This window comes from Prionailurus viverrinus, chromosome C2, assembly GCF_022837055.1.
Source record: "Prionailurus viverrinus isolate Anna chromosome C2, UM_Priviv_1.0, whole genome shotgun sequence".
NCBI lineage: Eukaryota > Metazoa > Chordata > Mammalia > Carnivora > Felidae > Prionailurus > Prionailurus viverrinus.
The window spans coordinates 89346639-89365020 of record NC_062569.1 but is presented as its reverse complement, the minus strand read 5'-3'; the positions used below and the strand labels follow the sequence as shown (position 1 = coordinate 89365020).

At 44.8% G+C, this 18382-nt stretch overlaps 1 protein-coding gene across 2 annotated transcripts in view; it reads left to right on the top strand.

Moving 5' to 3' along the window:
* Positions 1-18382, top strand: part of LOC125174692 (kalirin-like) — a 122004-nt gene that overhangs the window by 83930 nt on the left and 19692 nt on the right. For both annotated transcript variants that reach the window (XM_047874339.1, XM_047874338.1), the window contains exons 19-23: positions 13039-13066; positions 13544-13715; positions 15295-15416; positions 16080-16211; positions 17813-17977. In XM_047874339.1, coding sequence (XP_047730295.1) covers positions 13039-13066; positions 13544-13715; positions 15295-15416; positions 16080-16211; positions 17813-17977 — 619 coding nt within the window. The remainder of the gene's footprint in view (positions 1-13038; positions 13067-13543; positions 13716-15294; positions 15417-16079; positions 16212-17812; positions 17978-18382) is intronic.

Here is an 18382-nt window from a genome sequence, read left to right as displayed (position 1 = left end):
AGTTTCCTCTAAGTACAAAATAGTATTTTTTAAAACTCTTTTCCTTTGTATAGACCTAAAGTTTTCACTTAACTGGATGGACTTTTATTATTCTTATTCTAATTTGACCTGATCCCAAAGAAATCCACCAAAAACCCAAGAAAGACCATTCTTCCCAAGAAGGGGTAAAGGAGCTGTGGAAGATGCCAATTGTGTTGAATGAAGCCAGAGACAAGTGGTTGAAAGCAAGAGTTCTGCCAGGATACAGTGGTCACCTGTGGCTGTGGGTATTGCCACAGGCCTAAATTCGGCATGTGTAGGTCAATGCAATGCTCCCCCATGGGAGGAAGTGGGTACGGCACTCATAGCCTAAATGTATCTTGGAGAATGAGGCAGCCAGGGGAGATTTCTGGCTCTGCTTTCCTTGCATCCCATGGGATAGGCACCCGCTCCTATCCACACCTGTCAGCTTGTAGCCCCCTTGTGACACCTGCATCCCCAGTCTAAGTGTTGCTGGCCCGTGTCAGGGATGTCATCCGTCAGTAGAGGAAGTCCAGGCAGAAGGAGGGGGACAGCCAGGTATTTGTGATCTAGAGGGCAATTTGGGACATTTTTCAGCTCAGGTGGACCAGGGAGAGAAGAGTGGCTTTCCCACTCTTCAGTGTAAGAAGTGGGCACAGAGCGATGCGGGGCCAGGGGAGCAATGCAAATGGAGAAAGTTAACTGATGTGATCAGACACTCCATTCTACGTTTAGGGAAGCAAAACTATGTAAATCCGCACATACACATATGTCAGCCCTGCTTTGTGAGTTGAACACATTTCTGAGGTTCTGATTCATCCAAGGCTTGCAGCCCTTTGCATAGACTAAATAAGATTGGTCCCAGGAAGGTGCTTTGGGATGTGTAAGCAAAGGCATTAGGATGTTAGTGCTGAAGGGAAGAAAGCCATGAATTTTGTTGATGTATGTGTGAAAAGTTTCAAATACAATGCTCGAGGCAGACATTTCAACTAACTGGCACTGTTGAGGGGCATGCTGTTAGAAACCAACCAAATATTCTGGTTAATCCAAGTTTTCTGTCGTAGGTATGTATGCTGCCCTTGCACATTCCCTCCATACAGATCCTCTTAAGCATCAGTGAGCTCTTGTGTGCTGTATTGCCATGTTAAATTTAACTGAGCACATAAGCAGGTGCTGCGGGAAAGCAGGCATCTTGGCATTGCTAGCTTAAAATTTTCAGACACAAATAGCAAATATGGTATAGAAAGTCAACCTGTTCAGCATGAGTTGAGAATTTCCCCACAGGATAGGTAAGGAGAACTTTATTGCAGTGTTCATTGCAGAGGGAAAACGATGGCCAGGACTGTATGCTAAAGAGAGCTATTCTTTAACGACTCAGCTTGAGAAACAGGTGGCCTCCTGAAGGCCGCTGGCTGCTAAATTAATAATTTGGGGCATCATTAGCAGGCCCATCCTGGCCCCCAACCTCACTCCTAATTCCTGAATCCGATTACTCTAATATGTGTTGTCTGATTGAGAGTGTGTCCTGTGCCCTTGAGCTGAACTACAACTCCCGTGGCTTATGGTCTGAGACCCTGTGCCCGGAATCCCAGCTGACATGCCGACCTATTCACCCTGTGCACTGCTCCGTGCTAGGTGTCTGAATGCTAAGTCCTGCCCTCTTGACTGCCTACCCCTTGACCTGATGCCAGCATGTTGATTGCAATCCCAGCTGTATTTAGGCTCTTTTCCCCTGCTTCCACATGTATATGACTATCAAATTGTTTCCTTTACTATTTTTCTCAATTGGTGGATTGAAGGGTTCTCTTAAGGAGCAGTTTCTTTGGGTCTTTGCATATGTCCCACCATATTGTTTTATGGAGGTTTATAGGCACATCCTTGAATGCTAATTAAGAGGAAAATGAAGCACCTTGAATCCTAAGAATTTGGCTTACAAAGCTTTCCAAGAACATATAGTTATGTAAAAAGAGGCAATTCTGCTCTAATGTATCCATTCTTTTTCTTCCCCTATAGAGAAACACTTGTGAATATTCTCAGGTACAGCCCCCACTTCCCAGCACACAAGCCACACCACCATTCACTGCAAGATTGTCTCCCAGTCTACATGATCCTCTGATGGTCTGGCACCCACCTCTCTCCTGCTGATCTGTGACCACACCTTAGAGATAACTATTCTAGAAATGGCAAAGGTCTGCCCATAGTTCACCTTACTTTATCTTGTATTGATTACACTTTGGGGGCTAGAGGAGATTATATATGAGAGAAATGTTTCTACGTGGAAGAAGAATCCAATCAGGCTGAAAATCAGACACTAGACTGTTTGAGGAACAAGTTAATATTCATTTATTTCCAGTACAGCTTACACTGCTGACTGCCTCTTATTGATGAGGACTGCAGATGTGATGGTGGGCTGAGCATCATATCCCCACCTGCCAGCTTCCCAGTCCTGCCTCTGCCCCAGTATCTGCACTGATGCCCAGGTTAGAGCCAGGGTGCAAGGGTCAAGGATCTGCACCCACCCTCTGAGCCAATGCCCACCTCCGAGAAAGCTGGATCCTCCCTGAACTGTACCAGTTTCCCTTAGGACCCAGGCTAGGCAGGTCCCCATGCCCATGCAGCTCAGAAAATCATCCGAGGACCATGTTGAGACTTGAGGTTTTGCACCTGCCCTCCAGCCCCAGAACTGCCACTTGCCTACATCATGTGCTGGAGTAGAAAGGCCTGAACCAGCCTCCTAGACTTGGGCCTTCATCTTCAGGGATGAAGTTTCTCTGTCCAGTTTTTATGTCAAGCCCAATTAAATAAATGCATCTTAATTTGAAAAAAAAAAAAAAGCCCAATGCCACTTTTAGCAGAGAACATCAATCTGTCAAATTGAGGCCGTCTCAATTCCAAAAATGTTCCATCTCTGTCCCAGCCATTTAACAAGGAGCCAACCTCATCCTCATCCACGACACAGTCTAAATGTAGACATTACCCTCAGTCATTATACCAGCTGCGAGACAGTTAGCTTGGGGGGGGGGGCGGTTACTTTCTGCATAAGAACAGCATTGGGGTCTTGTGCGAGAGGGTTCTGAGAGACAAGGGGGAGAAAGTACCTGGAAAGGCAAATATACTTTGGAAGGAAATTTCCAGTCAGGGTAAGAACCCTAGACTTGGAGAGTTGACAGAAACTTAGAAACCTTCAGTTAACCCTATCCCCTTAATTTTCTTATTTTTTATTGTGGTAAAACATCCATGACATAAAATTTACCATTTTAACCATTTTTAAGTGGCATTAAATACCTTCACAATGTTGTACCATTGTCACCGCTATTCATTTCCAGAACTTTCTCTTCATCCCAAATTGAAACAGTACCCACTGAACAATAACTCCCCGATTCCTTTCCACCCACATCCTCCCCACCCCTGGGCCCTTCAGAGACTTTTAGAAGGGGAAACTGAGGCAGAGAAGTTGTAACTTTCAGTTTGAAAATGAGAAGCTTCCCTGAGGGCAGATTCTGGCTTCTCCCAGCCATTGTCTCCCCACCTACACCATCCTGCTCCCTTCTTAGAATCTCCCATCTCCAGGTTGTTTTTAATCTAAAACACAGATCCTGGCAGATGAGAAGACCTGCCTTCCAGTGCCAGTTTTTCTATGTGGATTTCAACTTATTCAACTTTCCAGCTCAACAAAGAGGAATATCATTTACGCCCAGCGTTCCAGGGCAAAAGTATGACTTAAATAAAAATCACAGAAAGGTGGGGTGCCTGGCTGGCTCAGTCACTAGAGCATCCGACTCTTGATCTTGGGGTCGTGACTTCAAACCCCACATTGGGTGTAGAGATTACTTAAAAAAAAAATCACACAAAGGCAGCACCACATGGAAAGAACACTTTAACAGGAGTCAGAGAGCCTGGATCGCAGTCTGCATGCTGTCAACTGTGAGGCCTTGGCCACTTAGCCTTTCTGAGTCTCGGGTTTCTGTGAGAGGTCGCATAGCTCTGAGGGTCCAGGTGTTTATGTCTGTGGTGTGGAATGAGCACCGTGCAGATCCAAGGCGTGATGTCAGTGGACTCTGAGACCCTTCGCTTTCCTGAACTTCTAACTGAAAACACTGAGACCCTCCAACAGAAGAAGTCGAGATTCTGTGCCTTGACCCTGGAACTTGCTTTGAAGCGGGTATGCCAGAAATGGCCTGGGTACATTTCCTCCTGAGACCAGACTGGAATGTCCACCACCAGCCCTGGGAAGGGTCTGGGTGGCCAGCACTGACCGTTCAGCCCTTGCCCCTACCCACAGTTCCCCAGCCCCTGCTTCCACATCCTGAAAGAGTCAGCCTGCTGCTCCCACCTCAGCTGCTTGTGCTCCTTGTCCCAGACTCATGCCTTCAACATAACCTGGCCACACAGACTGAAGGAAACTTTTACACCCCTAGTCAAGTGACTGGCCTCCTGGCATCACCAGTGTGTTTCCACCCATGCCTGGTAATGCATTATATAAAAAGAATTTTTTTATGAAAAGAACTCTGGAGAAAAGAGAGTGAAGCATCACATTCCTCTCTTTATTTTTACAAAATATTTTCTTTGTAATATATCTGATAGGTTTGGCCTGGACACTCACTCGTGTTGCCTAGCTTTGTTCTGACTCTACGTGTAGACTGATTTATATTCTACCACTGAGGAAAGGGCACTTTGCTTGCCAGCGCTGGCATTTTCTCTCTCCTAGGAGAATTACAAGAAAATCTTCCACTGCATATTCATTTCTGTTATGTTTTCTGTTCCTTCCAACGATCCTGTGAAGATGGGGTTTTCTTACCCTCCTAGAGGAAACAGTGTCAGAGAGGTCATGGTCACACAACCAACAAAAAGAACAGGTCTGAGGTGCCTGTCTGGCTCAGAAGAGCATGTGACTCTTGATCTCGGGGTCATGAGTTGGAGCCCCATGTTGGGTGTAGAGAATACTTAAGAGAGAGAGAGAGAGAGAGCAGGTCTTGAATATGGTGAGGTGAGAGGCCAAACCTGGCATGTGATATGGAGGAAATCTGCTCACTGAAGCTCAGGTACTTTCTTAAGAAGGTTCAGGCCCTCCCTTGTTGCACATCTGCTTGTTGGAGGAGAATTTCTCCCTCAACAACCTTTTTAATCCCTTGATGTGGCCTCACCCACACCCTACCCCAGTGACTCAGGAGTTCAACCACAGAAGCCAAGAAAGGAGACCCAATCGCACTGGTTGGAAATGTCTGAATCGGTTTCTCAGGCCAATACAGTCACCCAGCAACCCCCAGTCATGTGTGTCCTGTGGTATTGTCACCCTTGTCTAGAGGCCTTAACCACCTCATTTATGTTGTACATTAATGAGATTATGAGGTGCCATTGATCCAGGAGAAATTGCTTTAAGAGCCAACTGTTAGAGAAGGCCACCACCTCCCTCCCCAACCCAGCGCTGTCAAGGTTCACCTACAGGCTCACTCAACATGATATCCTAGTCAATTCAATTTATCAAAAGTTAATAACACAAAGCACTGCAGTAAGTACTATGGAAAGCCAACAAATTACATAAGATTAGGCCCCATGCTTAAGAAGCATGCAGTCACGTAGAGAGAGGCAGTTTTGATTAATGTTCACGTTACACAGTAAACTTTACGTGCTCTATTAAGAGTCATGAGGCCATTATTCATTCAGTGGGAATTTACACACCCACTCAGGCACTGGGATAATAATAATAGCAGCTACTGTTTATCAGTGTTCCCTGTGTACCTGGCTCTGCTGAGTCCTTTCCTCCCAACAGTGTCAATACATAGGTACTATTATCATTGTTTCTGTTTTACAGATGAGAAAACTGGAGCACAGAGAGAGAGGTTAAGTGTCTTCCCCAAGTTTGTATATTCACAGCCTGTCTCCTAGGAAGGCTGTGAGAACAATCATTGGCTTCACATGATGGTAGTGTTTGGGTTGGGTGGACTACTAGAATGTAAACAGTTTTGGAGAAGGGTAAAGTGGGAGGAAAGAGCATGAGCAAAGGGCCTGAGGTATGAAAGTGCCTGGCACATTTTGAGAAAAACATATGGTCTGTAGCTGGAGTTCAGATACATGAGAAGAACTGTAGGAAATAAAGCCTAACAGATGAGTTGGGACCAAATTATGAGGGCCTCGAGGAATTTTCTAGGAAGCCTGGATTTGACCCAGTGGTCGACAAGAACAAAAGTAGGTTTTTAAGCAGAGTCTGTGTGTTTCATTCTGCACTTTAGGGAGATAGCTGGCACCTGAGCAAACAACAGGTGCAGACCTATTAACTGTTGCAGTAGACCCAGTGGTAGGTGAAAAAAGAGTAAAGATAAAAAAGTAAGAAGCAAAAGAAGTTTTGGGGATAGGAATGTAAGGACGGTCAAATCATTAAGGGATGAGACCTCAGAACATTCATCCATAAAACCTTTATCCAAGGTCAAGATCTTGACTTCCAGGTGGGACATGTGCCATATGAAAAGGCAGTCCTAGCAACCCCCCTTACCCCCAGTCCCCTCTGAGCAGAACTGCAGGCTGCTGAGAGCACAGGAGACCCATGCATGCACAGTAATAAACCACCTTCTGCTTTAACTATTTTGTGGGATGGGTGGTAGATTTTTTTTTCATTATTCTGTTAAAAGTCAAATTTTTATCCTTTTTATTTTCAAGGACATGCCAAATGTTCTCTAACCAAAATACTGAGAAGGGGTGGAAAGAAGAGTCAGACTAGCAATCCCCATAAAACAGCGAATGTGTTTGACATGTGAACATTCATAGAGACCTATATCCAACAGCTAGTGCTTATACATTCTTGTCAAGAACACAACTTTTTACAAAAATCAACCATGTACTGATAAAGCAGGTCTCATCAAAAATCAAGGAATTAGTATCCTATAGAGCAAGTCCTCCAACCACAATGCCATTAAGTTAGAAATCAGTCACAAAAATAATTTGTAAAACTCACAATTTGGAAATTTTTAAACATTTTATTACAGCCAGGTCAAAGGGTGAAGAAAAGTCAAAGTTGAAGAAAAAATACTTAGAACTAGACAGTAATGAAAATACTCGGGGGTAAGAAATGCCCCACCCATCCCTGCCCCACCCCAGAAAAGCCTGGGGGTGGGGGGGAGTTGGTTTGCCTGAGCCCAGTTCCCTTGGATAGAGCAGCTTTCCTTGAACCAGGCTACATGTTGATTCATGTAGCTTTCAAAACTCCCATTGCTGTTTGGAATTGTGTTGCATTCACAAACTTTTTGTATTGCAGCTTGCTTAATGTCCACTTAGAAATAAGCAGAGGTAGGGATATTTCCTAAACATTCAAAAAAATTATGTCTGGTTTGACCAGATCGAAAATAGGAAGGGTTATGAGGTGCCTAGGCGACTCAGTTGAGTGTCTGACTCTTGACTTCAGTTTAGGTCATGATCCCACGGTGTGGGATTGAGCCCCGTGTTGGACTCTACATTGGGTGCAGAGAGCCTGCTTAAGGTTCTCTCTCTTTCTCCCTCTGCCCCTCTCCCCTGCTTGCACTCTCTCTCTCTCTAAAACTTGAAAAAAATTTTTTAATTAAAAAAAAATTAGAAACAAGGACCTGTTAAACCTCCAAACCAGAACTTATACCTAAATTTTTAAAAATTGGTTTTCTTATATCTATTCCAAATTTCCTTGCCTAAAATCATCTGAACTCCCTTCTCTTCCTCTTTTGAACAGAAATTCCCATGAAACAAGCACAAAAGGAATAGAAAAATGAGGCAGGCTATACAAATTCTGAGTTCATTCAAGGTAGTTGAGTTGAGCTTAGAACATCTGGTTTGAGTTTCTTTGGGCCATTTTGGTTCCTAAATACATGGTTTTGAACTGTGCTTTGTGACTGATGATGAGGGATTGAGAAAGAATGGGGTGGGTGTGCTTTCCTTCTGGAGTCCGTTGACACCTGGTTATCTAGACAAGGATTTTGTCCTCACTCTCAGGACATGGGGTCAGAATCTTGGACATTGACTGGCAAGAAAAATAGGCTCAAGATTTCTTCAGAGCTCAGCTTCTTATTCAGTGCTGGTTGATTTTACCTATAACTCTTTCCCATAACCTTGCTGCCTTCCCATTTTGAAGACAATCAAGAAGACATTGGAATTCTCCCCAGAAGGAAGAAACTAGGTTGCCGGTGGACCACATTGTGGTGGTTCTTTTCTCCCTGAGGAGGAAGCGCTACCACCTGCCGCCCTCTGCTGTTCAAATAAAACCAGATTCCCAAACAGCTCTTTGCCATGCTGTCAATACCAGCCTTGCCCTCTTGGATTTGGGTCTCCCAGAGAGTGAACATGTGCGGTGTATGCAACCGGGTCATCTTCCTCCGCTACCACATCCGTCTCGATTTCCATTCTCTCCTCTTTCCCATCTACCACTATCCATGAACTCTCAAACTGTTTCTAAGGAAGGAAAACGTGAGGTTTCAAGAAATATGTGTAGCTTATGATGAACCCTTCTGGCCCCAGGGGCTGATACCTCACGTCTCTGACACCTTAGACAAGGTGGTCAGGAGGCCTAAATTCTAGTCTATTAATTGGGTGAGTTAATTTGATTCAGCAAATACTTGGTCTTCCACTATGTGCAAGATGCTATGTGCTACTGTCTTCAAAGGGTTCATGAGTCTGGTAGGATAATAGCATGCAGGGAAGATGTCGTGATAGACAGAAGCATGTGACCATACGTACCAGCCTCTGGAAGAGCGGAGAGGAGGAAAAGATCACTGTTGCCTAAATTTCAGGCAAGGACTGACTGATGAGATTGTAGAGCAAGTCACATTCCAATTGATGGAAATAGGAAAACACTCCAAGTTCATGGCAAGACATTTTCTCAACTCCCTGCCCTCCCCCAAATTAGGATCCCACCACTTTATTATTTATTTATTTGTTTATGTACGTATGTATGTATGTATATTAGATTTGACAAATATCAACGGAGCTCTTATGTGCCAGATATTGTGCTAGGCTCTGAGGCAACAACAGTGAACAAGGCTCTTGCCTACATGGATCTTGCAGTCCATAGGGAGCCACAGACAAATACATAGACTGTTCCACTACCGTGTGAGAAGGCTGTCATGACCCTCCATACTGTACCAGTCCATGCTGCACATCGCTTAAAAGCAGAAAGGGAAAAAGGAGGGAGGAATCTTCGATGGGCATAATCCAGGGTCAAAGTTAGAAAAAACATTAGCATGGATTTCAGCCAAGCTCTTGGTCCTTGCCGGAGGAGTTTAAATGGGAGGACTAGGTAGAAATGGGATGGAGAGCCAGGTTAGGCAGCAAAGGGAAGCAGGCCTTTGACATCAACGACAAAGTGTCGCAATGCTTTCCCCAAGACCTTGCTTGTACATGGAATGCTAAGGTGGAAGGAGCCTTCTGTGACCTTACAGGCACTTCTCTGTCTCATCTGGAAATGAGAACAAATAACACCTGCTTGGCACATCCCCCCAGAGTTTTGGGTGAGCAAACGAAGGAGTTTGTGAGTAGTTTATGCCAATTATATAATACTACACAAATCACTGATGTTATTACCATTATGAGCAACACTTGGGCTGCCCAAGAGGCAGAGGAATGAAGACTGATGCCTTCCACAAGCCCCTTCCAGATAAAGAACCTGCAAGGAAGCCTTGTTGGCAAGCTTTCTCTCCAACTTCCCCGCCAAAGTTTACCTCCAAACTCGGAAGATTTGCTTTTTAAATAGTGCCTGTGTTTAACAATATACTAAACGCAGTTGGTATTGATGAGAGAGAGGAATAAGGCAGGAAATTCCCTAAGCAGTGATTTGGGGTGCTTTTTTATAGACGTACTGCCACAGTGCAGGTTTATGAAACCCCACTTAAAATGTTATGATGTGGGAAAGTGCCATTTGCCCCTTCCAAGTGTCATTTGTCTCCTCGCTGGCACTCCTGGCATGCAATCACTGCCTTACTCCCTTGTGGATTCCCACCAGGATAGGAAATACAGGCCACTGGACAAACCTGGCCGCATTCCCTTATCGTTTCTACCCTGACAGGGGAGGCGGGACGAGTGAGAAGGCTGTGCTCTTCTGTGCCTGTCTGCTGCAGGCTGGGCGTTAACAGCAGCCAGGCACCATCCTGGACGCTGTGCAGAGGTCTCTTAATTGCATCTTCCCCACCAGACTTTTGGCCTAACGAGGGTGGTGAGCATATCTGCTTCACTCCCTGCTGGCCACAACCAAGGAGCTGCTCAATAAATCTTCATCAAACAAATGAGTCCTTGTGTCAAACAAGCTTCCAGAGGGGCACCATTATCCCCAATTTACAGCTAAAACTGAGGCCTAACCTTCTTAAGAATGTTGTCCAAGGTAAGAGAGCACGTCTGGCTTGGGGTCTGGATTCTCTGTGCTCCGTCAGCTCCTGGAGTTTATATTCCGTCCTGCACGGAACGCCGCTAAGATCCTCCTCTCACAGAGGCAATGGTTTTTATTGTTTTTAAAATTTTCCAAAAAGCTTGCAACCCATCTGTGTTTGAAAACAGGCCCTAGTCAAATATTATTAGTAATATACCCTGAAGTAATTATTTTACAGATCTTAAGGACCTAGTGCCTCAGTTCTTGGAACCAGTCCTCAATTCTTGGAAGAACTGAAATGAGGACACAGGTCAAATATTCATTCAAGCAGCATGTATTAAATTCCCATTTTGCAGCAGAACCCAGGCTAGGGTCCTGAGGACGTGCCCCTGTCCTTGAAGAACCTACAGTCTAGTGGATCTGACTGTGCCTTTTTTCGTCCTTAAGAAAAAATTACAAAAGTGAAAGATACTAATTGCAGAATATTTGGAAAGCCCAGGTAAGAAGACAAAGAAAAAACTCACTACAAATTCAAACACTTCCTAACTCCCGAGGGTAGGGCCTCCGTCCTGCATATCTGTATCCATAAAACCTGGCACCAGCCTGGAGGAGGAGGCCATGTTTTCTGAACGGGGAAAAGCCACCCTTGATCTCAACACCTTGTGATAAACACTGATAATATTTAGAAAATAGTCCTCATCTCCTTTTCTTTGTGAAGTGACTAGTGCAGGCATCATTCTTTGCATCCCCTAAGCCAGGTGGCCTCCGAGGCCTCCGAGGCCTTCTGCAAGTGATATGCTGCCACCCTCCCGCGTTCCCTGGCTGCACCCCACCCCCCCCAGCCATGGCCCCACGTCTCCTCACAAAGTGGGGGTCTCTCAAGGTGTGGGAAAAGCAGCTCCAGCAAATGCCCTCACCTACCCCTGGGCCACCCCAGAAAAGCCTCAGAGGCAGGGAGTTGGTTTACCTGAGCCCAGTTCCCTTGGATAGAGTAACTTTCCTCCAGCCAGGCTGCATGTTGATTCACCTGCCACAGCTTTCAAAACTCCGGATGCCTGGCCCAGGCCTGAGGCTTTTTCGTGCTGCTAAAGCTGCTAGGGTTAAGGACTGCGAACCACTGATTTAAAGGAAGGCCAGGCGGTGGTATAGTGGCCTCTTGAGACTAGCAGAGGACACTGCAGTGGCAGTCTCAAGACACACAGCCCCAGGACGTGGCATTGCAAGAGTTTTCTGCAGCTCACTTCATGAAAAAGCTGGGTGGTATATGTGGGCAATTGGTTTGCAAACGGAAATCCAAAGGGGGGAGTAGCATCTTTGTTCCAAAGGGCCCATATGGATCCTGTATAAGGGAAGGACAGAAACTGTGTTCACTTATGACACGTGTTCACATAAATACAGGGAGATAAGTATGAATGCCCCAGGGAGCCATTTGTAAGACACGTGAGCTTTCTGGCTTCATTAGGAAGGAAAGAAGACTTTTACAACAAACTCTTAAGAGAAAAGCCACTGTAACAGTAGGCTGCTTTGCAGAAGGGAGATGTTTAGAATTAGATAATCGTTCTTTACTTAAGTAGTCATTGAATACTTGTTATTGGTCAACCACTGTGCTAAGCACTTGACATATGTTGCTCATCTAATCTTTGCAATAACACTTTGCAATAGATATTATTTATCCCCATTTTATAGGGAAGGAAATTGATGTCATAAATCTTAAGTGATTATCATAAAATCACATGAAACAAAAGAGGTGAGCCCCAGCCTCTCTGACTCCAAAACCCATGTTTCGTTCACTCCACCAAGGTTTATAACCTGGACCCACATGATTAGAGGTAAAACAAAAGATGGCAGAAAAATCAAGAAGGGATGACTTTTCAGCATGGCTAGTCAGCTGGAAGTCGATCTTTTGTGAAGATGCATGGGGTCACGAGGCAGCCTTTACAGTGCGTGTAAAGAATCCCCCCACCCCGCAGTGCCTCTGCCAACCAGCCATATGACCAGACAAGTCACTTAGTTGGCCTAAGTCTGGTTTTCTCACCTAAGCAGCAAAAAAAGGGCCAGAACCTCCAGGTCGGCGCTTTTCAATTTGGCCTATGGAAGCTTGGGCTATAGGAGGCCATGCTGGGGAAAAAATGGACAGGTATGACCTCTCTTTCCCCTTCGACCAGACAAGCTCTGCATTTAACTGCTTGGAGAGAACTCTCTCCTGTTTGGGGGAAGGGGGTACATTTGGAAGGAAATCATTAGGCTAATGGTTAGTGGTTAATGTCAATGACCATTCCAGTTCGATAAATGTCAGGTGCTCTGTTTTTGAAAATTTGTGATGCTGGGAGGAATCAGTGCCAACACATTGCTTGAGTGCATATTGAAGGGGGGGGGGGCAGGCAGGGAGAATGACTTTTATGCATGTGACAGAGAGGAAGAGCAATAAGTAAAATGCAGGCAAGAGAGGCCAGCTGCAGCCAGAAGAGCTTTTGCGGTCATGATACACCTGCTTGGGACCCTGGGTCACCCAGAGGCAGGTGAAGAAGCAGAGTAGAGAGGAAAGTAAGGCAGGTGCCCTGGGTTGTTACTGCAATAGTGATACGGTCACAAACAACAGAGGCTGGGCTCCTGGCTTCATCTCCCTAAATGGTGCTTCCTTTTTACTCAATAGGGTCAAAGTCTCCTGCTCTCTTTCAGTAGTTTAGGATTTAAGCAGTTTTCTGTCTCTTTGTGTTTTTCAGATCTTAAATCCAAATTTCATCCAAGAAGGTGAGTTAAAAAGTAGAACTGAGAACACGAGGATTGGCTAAATAAATTGTGGCAAATCCAGCAGTGAGGTAGAGGCTGTAAATATTGGTGATGTCATTCTGTGCTATGGACAAGAAAAGGTGTTTAGAATAAACTGTTGGTGTGGAAAAGACTACAATTTGCCATATGTATAATTCGTGTAATAAAAAGTGTGTTGATAAAAGCCAAAAAGACATACACCAAGATGCTCACGGTTGTTAATGTCTGTATCAGGACATCATGGAGCTTTTCATTCTATTTATCTGTACTTCCTAATTTTCTACAATAAACATTTATTACTTTTAAATACTTGTCAATGGGACATGGATGATTGAGCAACATAAGCTGAAGGATATTTGAATCATTACACGTGGGTAGGGAATGAGAGGGTTGTGTTGTAAAATGGCTGTGTATTCTGTTTATTCTAAATGATGTGAATTTATGTCAATTTGACCACAGTGGCCCCAGAATTCCTTGTGCCCTTAGTGGATGTGACCTGCTTGCTTGGGGACACAGTGACATTGCAGTGCAAAGTCTGTGGGCGGCCAAAGCCCACCATCACCTGGAAGGGTCCAGACCAGAACATCCTTGACACTGACAACAGCTCGGCCACATACACCGTCTCCTCCTGGTAAGCTGATCGCCCTGCATCGACACTCCCAGCTCCTTGGTGCAGCTCCCATGCTGGTTACTTAGTCTCTCCAAGAGAACAGCTGCCCTGGGTCCTATTCTAGCACAAATACTTGGCATTGATTAGGAGAGAAATTGAGTCAACAGTGTACCCAGGGCTGGGAGGTTTAGGCACGGCCTCCACCGCTCACTACAACCTGCCATGGAGCCTGTCAAACATCTGGCTGATGGCCAGCACATAGCCGCATGCTGCTCAACATCACGTAGACATGGCTTAACAAATGAGAACAGGTTGGAAAGACTGCATTCTGGACCCACATTCAATAAATTAAAACATAAAACTTTATATGTCAGGTCAACCATAAACCATACCTTCAAAGAGCTCTGGCAGTCACTGACTTACATTCACCCAGTTGATCTTTCCCAAAAGGATCCCCAAGAGAATCTCTATGTTAGTGGAAATGGCAAAGGCCCCAGACTTGTGGAAGCAATGTGGGTTTCCCATCCCAACATCCCAGTGTTCTTTGTGCCCCTCAGGATCCTGTGAAACAGTGATCTATTTAATTCCTTCAATAACCTAAGAATAATTTTCTTAGAAGAATAAAAAAAAAAAAAAGACTTGCTCCAAAATATGCAATGCTAAACAGAAAATCTAGCCATAAACATGCTTCCACACAGAAAGGCTGTTTAACAAAACCTAGTTGACTGCCTCCCAATCATTGTGTTAGCATTTATTGCTACTAATGATGAACTTTATTGTGCACTACCCTTTACAGTGGACACGCAGTAACAAGCCCTAAGTGCTTAAACATCTATCAAAGAATCATTTAGAATCAAACTCCTATCCATTAACTTAATTTTTGTGCATATGAAATGGTATTTCCAGCAAAGATGGCAAGGGCTGGCCAAGCCCTAAGATTAGGGGGCCCAAGGAATTTAGTGTAAGAGCCAGTGCTTGGTGAGGATCCTGAAGACCAGCAGGCTCCATATGTCTCAGCTGGAGGGAGGGAGCGGGGTTGACCATGACTGCTGCATTTCACTCTTCCTAAGCAGTGCTATCCCTTGTGACTGGGACTACTAGGGAAGTTAGCATTTAGTAGAGGAATTTGCCCTTTACCTAATTCACTTAATTGTTTTGAGGGTCCCATATGTAGAATTTGAAATACTTAAACATTTTCATTCTTCAGTCTATTTTCTTGTATGACTTATTATTGATGTGTGACACTGAGAATATTTTAGGACAGAGTTGCTCATGGTAATAAGACTAGTAATATTGTATAGGGCTTTATATATTTCAAACCCTGCTCTAATTCTTATCTCATTTTACTTCTTTTCTATCCCTACACCCCATATACAACAAACATGAGAGTTGGGGGTGACAAGAATCCCCCCCCATAAGGAAATGGGAATATAGAAAAATAAGGTGATCACCCAAGGTGTGTAGGAAAATAACAGAGCTGGGATGAGACCTTGAGCCTGAGGATTCAGCTCAGCACACCTTGTGCCCACCCTGGGGATTTTACCCATCAGTCAATTGACTCATTATTGGAGTCTGAAGAGCATCCTTTTGGTGTCTCTAGTGATTCTGGGGAAATCACCCTGAAGATCTGCAATCTGATGCCCCAGGACAGTGGGATTTATACCTGCATAGCAACGAACGACCATGGCACCACATCTACGTCTGCTACAGTTAAAGTGCAAGGTACAGGGTCTTCTTTAGTCAAACCCTTTTTATACTTTTAAGATATTTTTTATTATGGTGAAATACATATAACATAAAATCTATCGTCTGCACCAATGTTAACTGTACATTCTGTAACGTTAAGTACATTCATATTGTTGTGCAACCTATCTCTAGAACTCTTTTCATCTTGCAAAACTAAGGTCTATATCCATTAAGCAACAGCTCCCCAACCCCCCTCCCCACCACCCCTGGCAACCACCATTCTACTTTTTCTCTCTCTGAGTTTGTGTTAACCGAATATTTTAAGTGGACATTACAAGGGTTCCCTGCAACCTGGGGAAGCAGAGGTCCATTGTGAAATTCCAAAGTAAAGGTCTAGCAAATGGAAGAGAAGGCGTCTTCACTAAGAGCTATCTGTGGTCCCCCATAACTTCCCGTATCGTTGCCTGGCCAAGCTCTAACTCCAGTGTGCAGTCTTTAGCCCAAGGAAGAAGTTCTAACCCCAAAGTGTATCTCCCAGGCTTCCCCAGGGCCTGGAGAGAGGTGTGCCACTTGGTAGAAAAGACCCTAGGAAAAATTTGAGACACGGGGAAGGTAATGTTTCCTAGGTAACTTTCAACCTTGGTGTAAAGTGCCAAGTTCTGCAGAAATAGCACTTGACTGTAATTTCTGTCCCCAAAGGTGTTCCAGCAGCCCCTAACCGCCCCATTGCCCAGGAGAGAAGCTGCACTTCTGTGATTCTCCGCTGGCTGCCTCCCTCCAGCACTGGGAACTGCACTATTTCTGGTTACACTGTGGAGTACCGGGAGGAAGGTACGCTCGCTCCCCTGCCCTTCTGTTTCTTCCTTCTCTTCCTCGAAAGGAGATCCTTCAGAGTCATGAACTACTTGCCTTCATGCCTTTCATTAGCTGTCCCTTCTTGTGTCTTCCAACTCAGCACAAGGACCTCAGCTCCAGGCCACAGCCGCCTCCTGCTCTCCAACTTCGCCCAAGGGCTGATGACTCTTGGCAAGTTTCAAAGTGCCTTCGCGTGCACTTTTGTCCTTAACAAGTCTAATCACCCAGACAGGAGCAGTCAGGCCCATTTTACACATGAGGACGCTAAGGCCTGAAGAAAGTTGAGGAACACGGAGGCAGGAGTTAGTAAGAGACAGGCCTGGCATTAAACCCAGGTATCAAGTTTGCTAATTTGTGACCTTTCTCCCAGAGTAGTAACTAGGGTAGCATGAGCAGAGCTTTATCCCCATCCCCAGATAAAATTTAGAGATTTTATATATATATAGCATATGTATATGTGTGTATATATATATAGCATATGTATATGTATATATATAGCATATGTTATATATATATCATATATTTTGTGTGATCTTTAAATTTTATATATATATACACATATGTATGATTTTTTAAAAACTGTTCATTTTTTAATTTTGTTACATTTACATGCTAAGGATGCATGCATTAGTTTAGCAGTTAGAAACACCTGAACCTGTCACCTATTATCAAGAAGAATTAGTTAAATAAGAAGCTGCCAGGTAGCTCTAGTTGTTAACACATCTCTGAACCACATAATGAATTACAGAACTGAATTTCAAACAACTGCTTGTTGTGGCCAGAGCCTAACTCATTTGTGTTACTCACCATTACTCGTAGTTTTTTAACTCTTCTTTCTTCTACCAAACAGGCCCTGTGCAGTTACAGAGCTGTTCATTTCTGCATCTTTCTGAAGCTGTTCACTCTTGGGTCTCCCCACTCAGCAGAGAGGTGTTCGTGCTGAGCTGGGAGACGTGTCTCACAAAAGCTTGCACTTAGTTCCGCGCTGTTCAGTTCATAGTTCATCCTATTAACACAGTTCTCTTGAGAAAATCACTTCCTCTTTCTGAGCCTCTATTTCTTCACGTATAAAGTGAGATCTGTGTTCCCAACCTCACCGGTTTCTGGAGATTTAAGTGCGAAAGTTAAATGAGAGAATTCTGGGAAGACACTTTCTGCGGTATTTTACATGTATGGCGTGCTCAATGCATGTTCACTTCTATTTTGTTTCCATTTCCAAATGTGTATTTTCTCTCATTTTGCTATTTATAATATATTTTTATGCCTTATTAAGAATTTGCCACACGTCCCTCTGTCAATTCTGTATGATCTGTGTCTTTTCCTTCTCGCACATACACATTTGGAAATGACCAGAACCCCTAGGCCAGCTGCTTCCACACCCCTCATGATATACGCAGTCACTTAGGAAACTGAGCCCAAACCTGCCACCGTTGGCCCACAGGCTTTCAGAGCCCACTTTGTAACCCCTTGAATGGAACAGAATGTGTCAGCTTTCCTTTCTTTGTTTGCTGAAGGTCTTTGAAACAATGTCCCTCTGGCGTTTTCTTCTTTCCCTCTCCTTGGAAATTGTGTGCTAGGTTCCCAGGCCTGGCAGCAGTCTGTAGCTTCGACCTTGGACACTTACCTCGTCATCGAAGACCTCAGCCCTGGGAGTCCTTATCAGTTCAGAGTCAGCGCCAGTAACCCCTGGGGGATCAGCCTTCCCAGCGAGCCCTCAGAGTTTGTGCGACTCCCAGAGTACGGTGAGTCCCAGCCATGCCCAGCAGCCCTGGTGGAGACAAGGCACCTGGCCAGCTGTCACACACTCACTGGTGCCGGCCACCCTGCGGGAGGTAACCTGGATTGTCCAGTGTCTTCAGTCAAGTAACATTTCAGAGACCTGATGAAAAGTGTGATTTCAACCATTTTGGAGCAAAAGTTTGGTCTGCCACCAGTGTCTGCCCTGGGCCTGCCAGGGTCCCTGGACACCCACATGTGTCTCCAGGAACAGAGAGGGGTGAGAAGGAGTCATGAGTCGTATGGATGCTGTCTGCCCCTTTTCCTGGATGGGAACACCAGCCCTCCTCTCCCTGGGAACCCCTGCCAGGCCTAAGTGTGCCTCCCAGCATCAGACACAGTCCCACTCACCAATTTAAACTGGGGAGAGG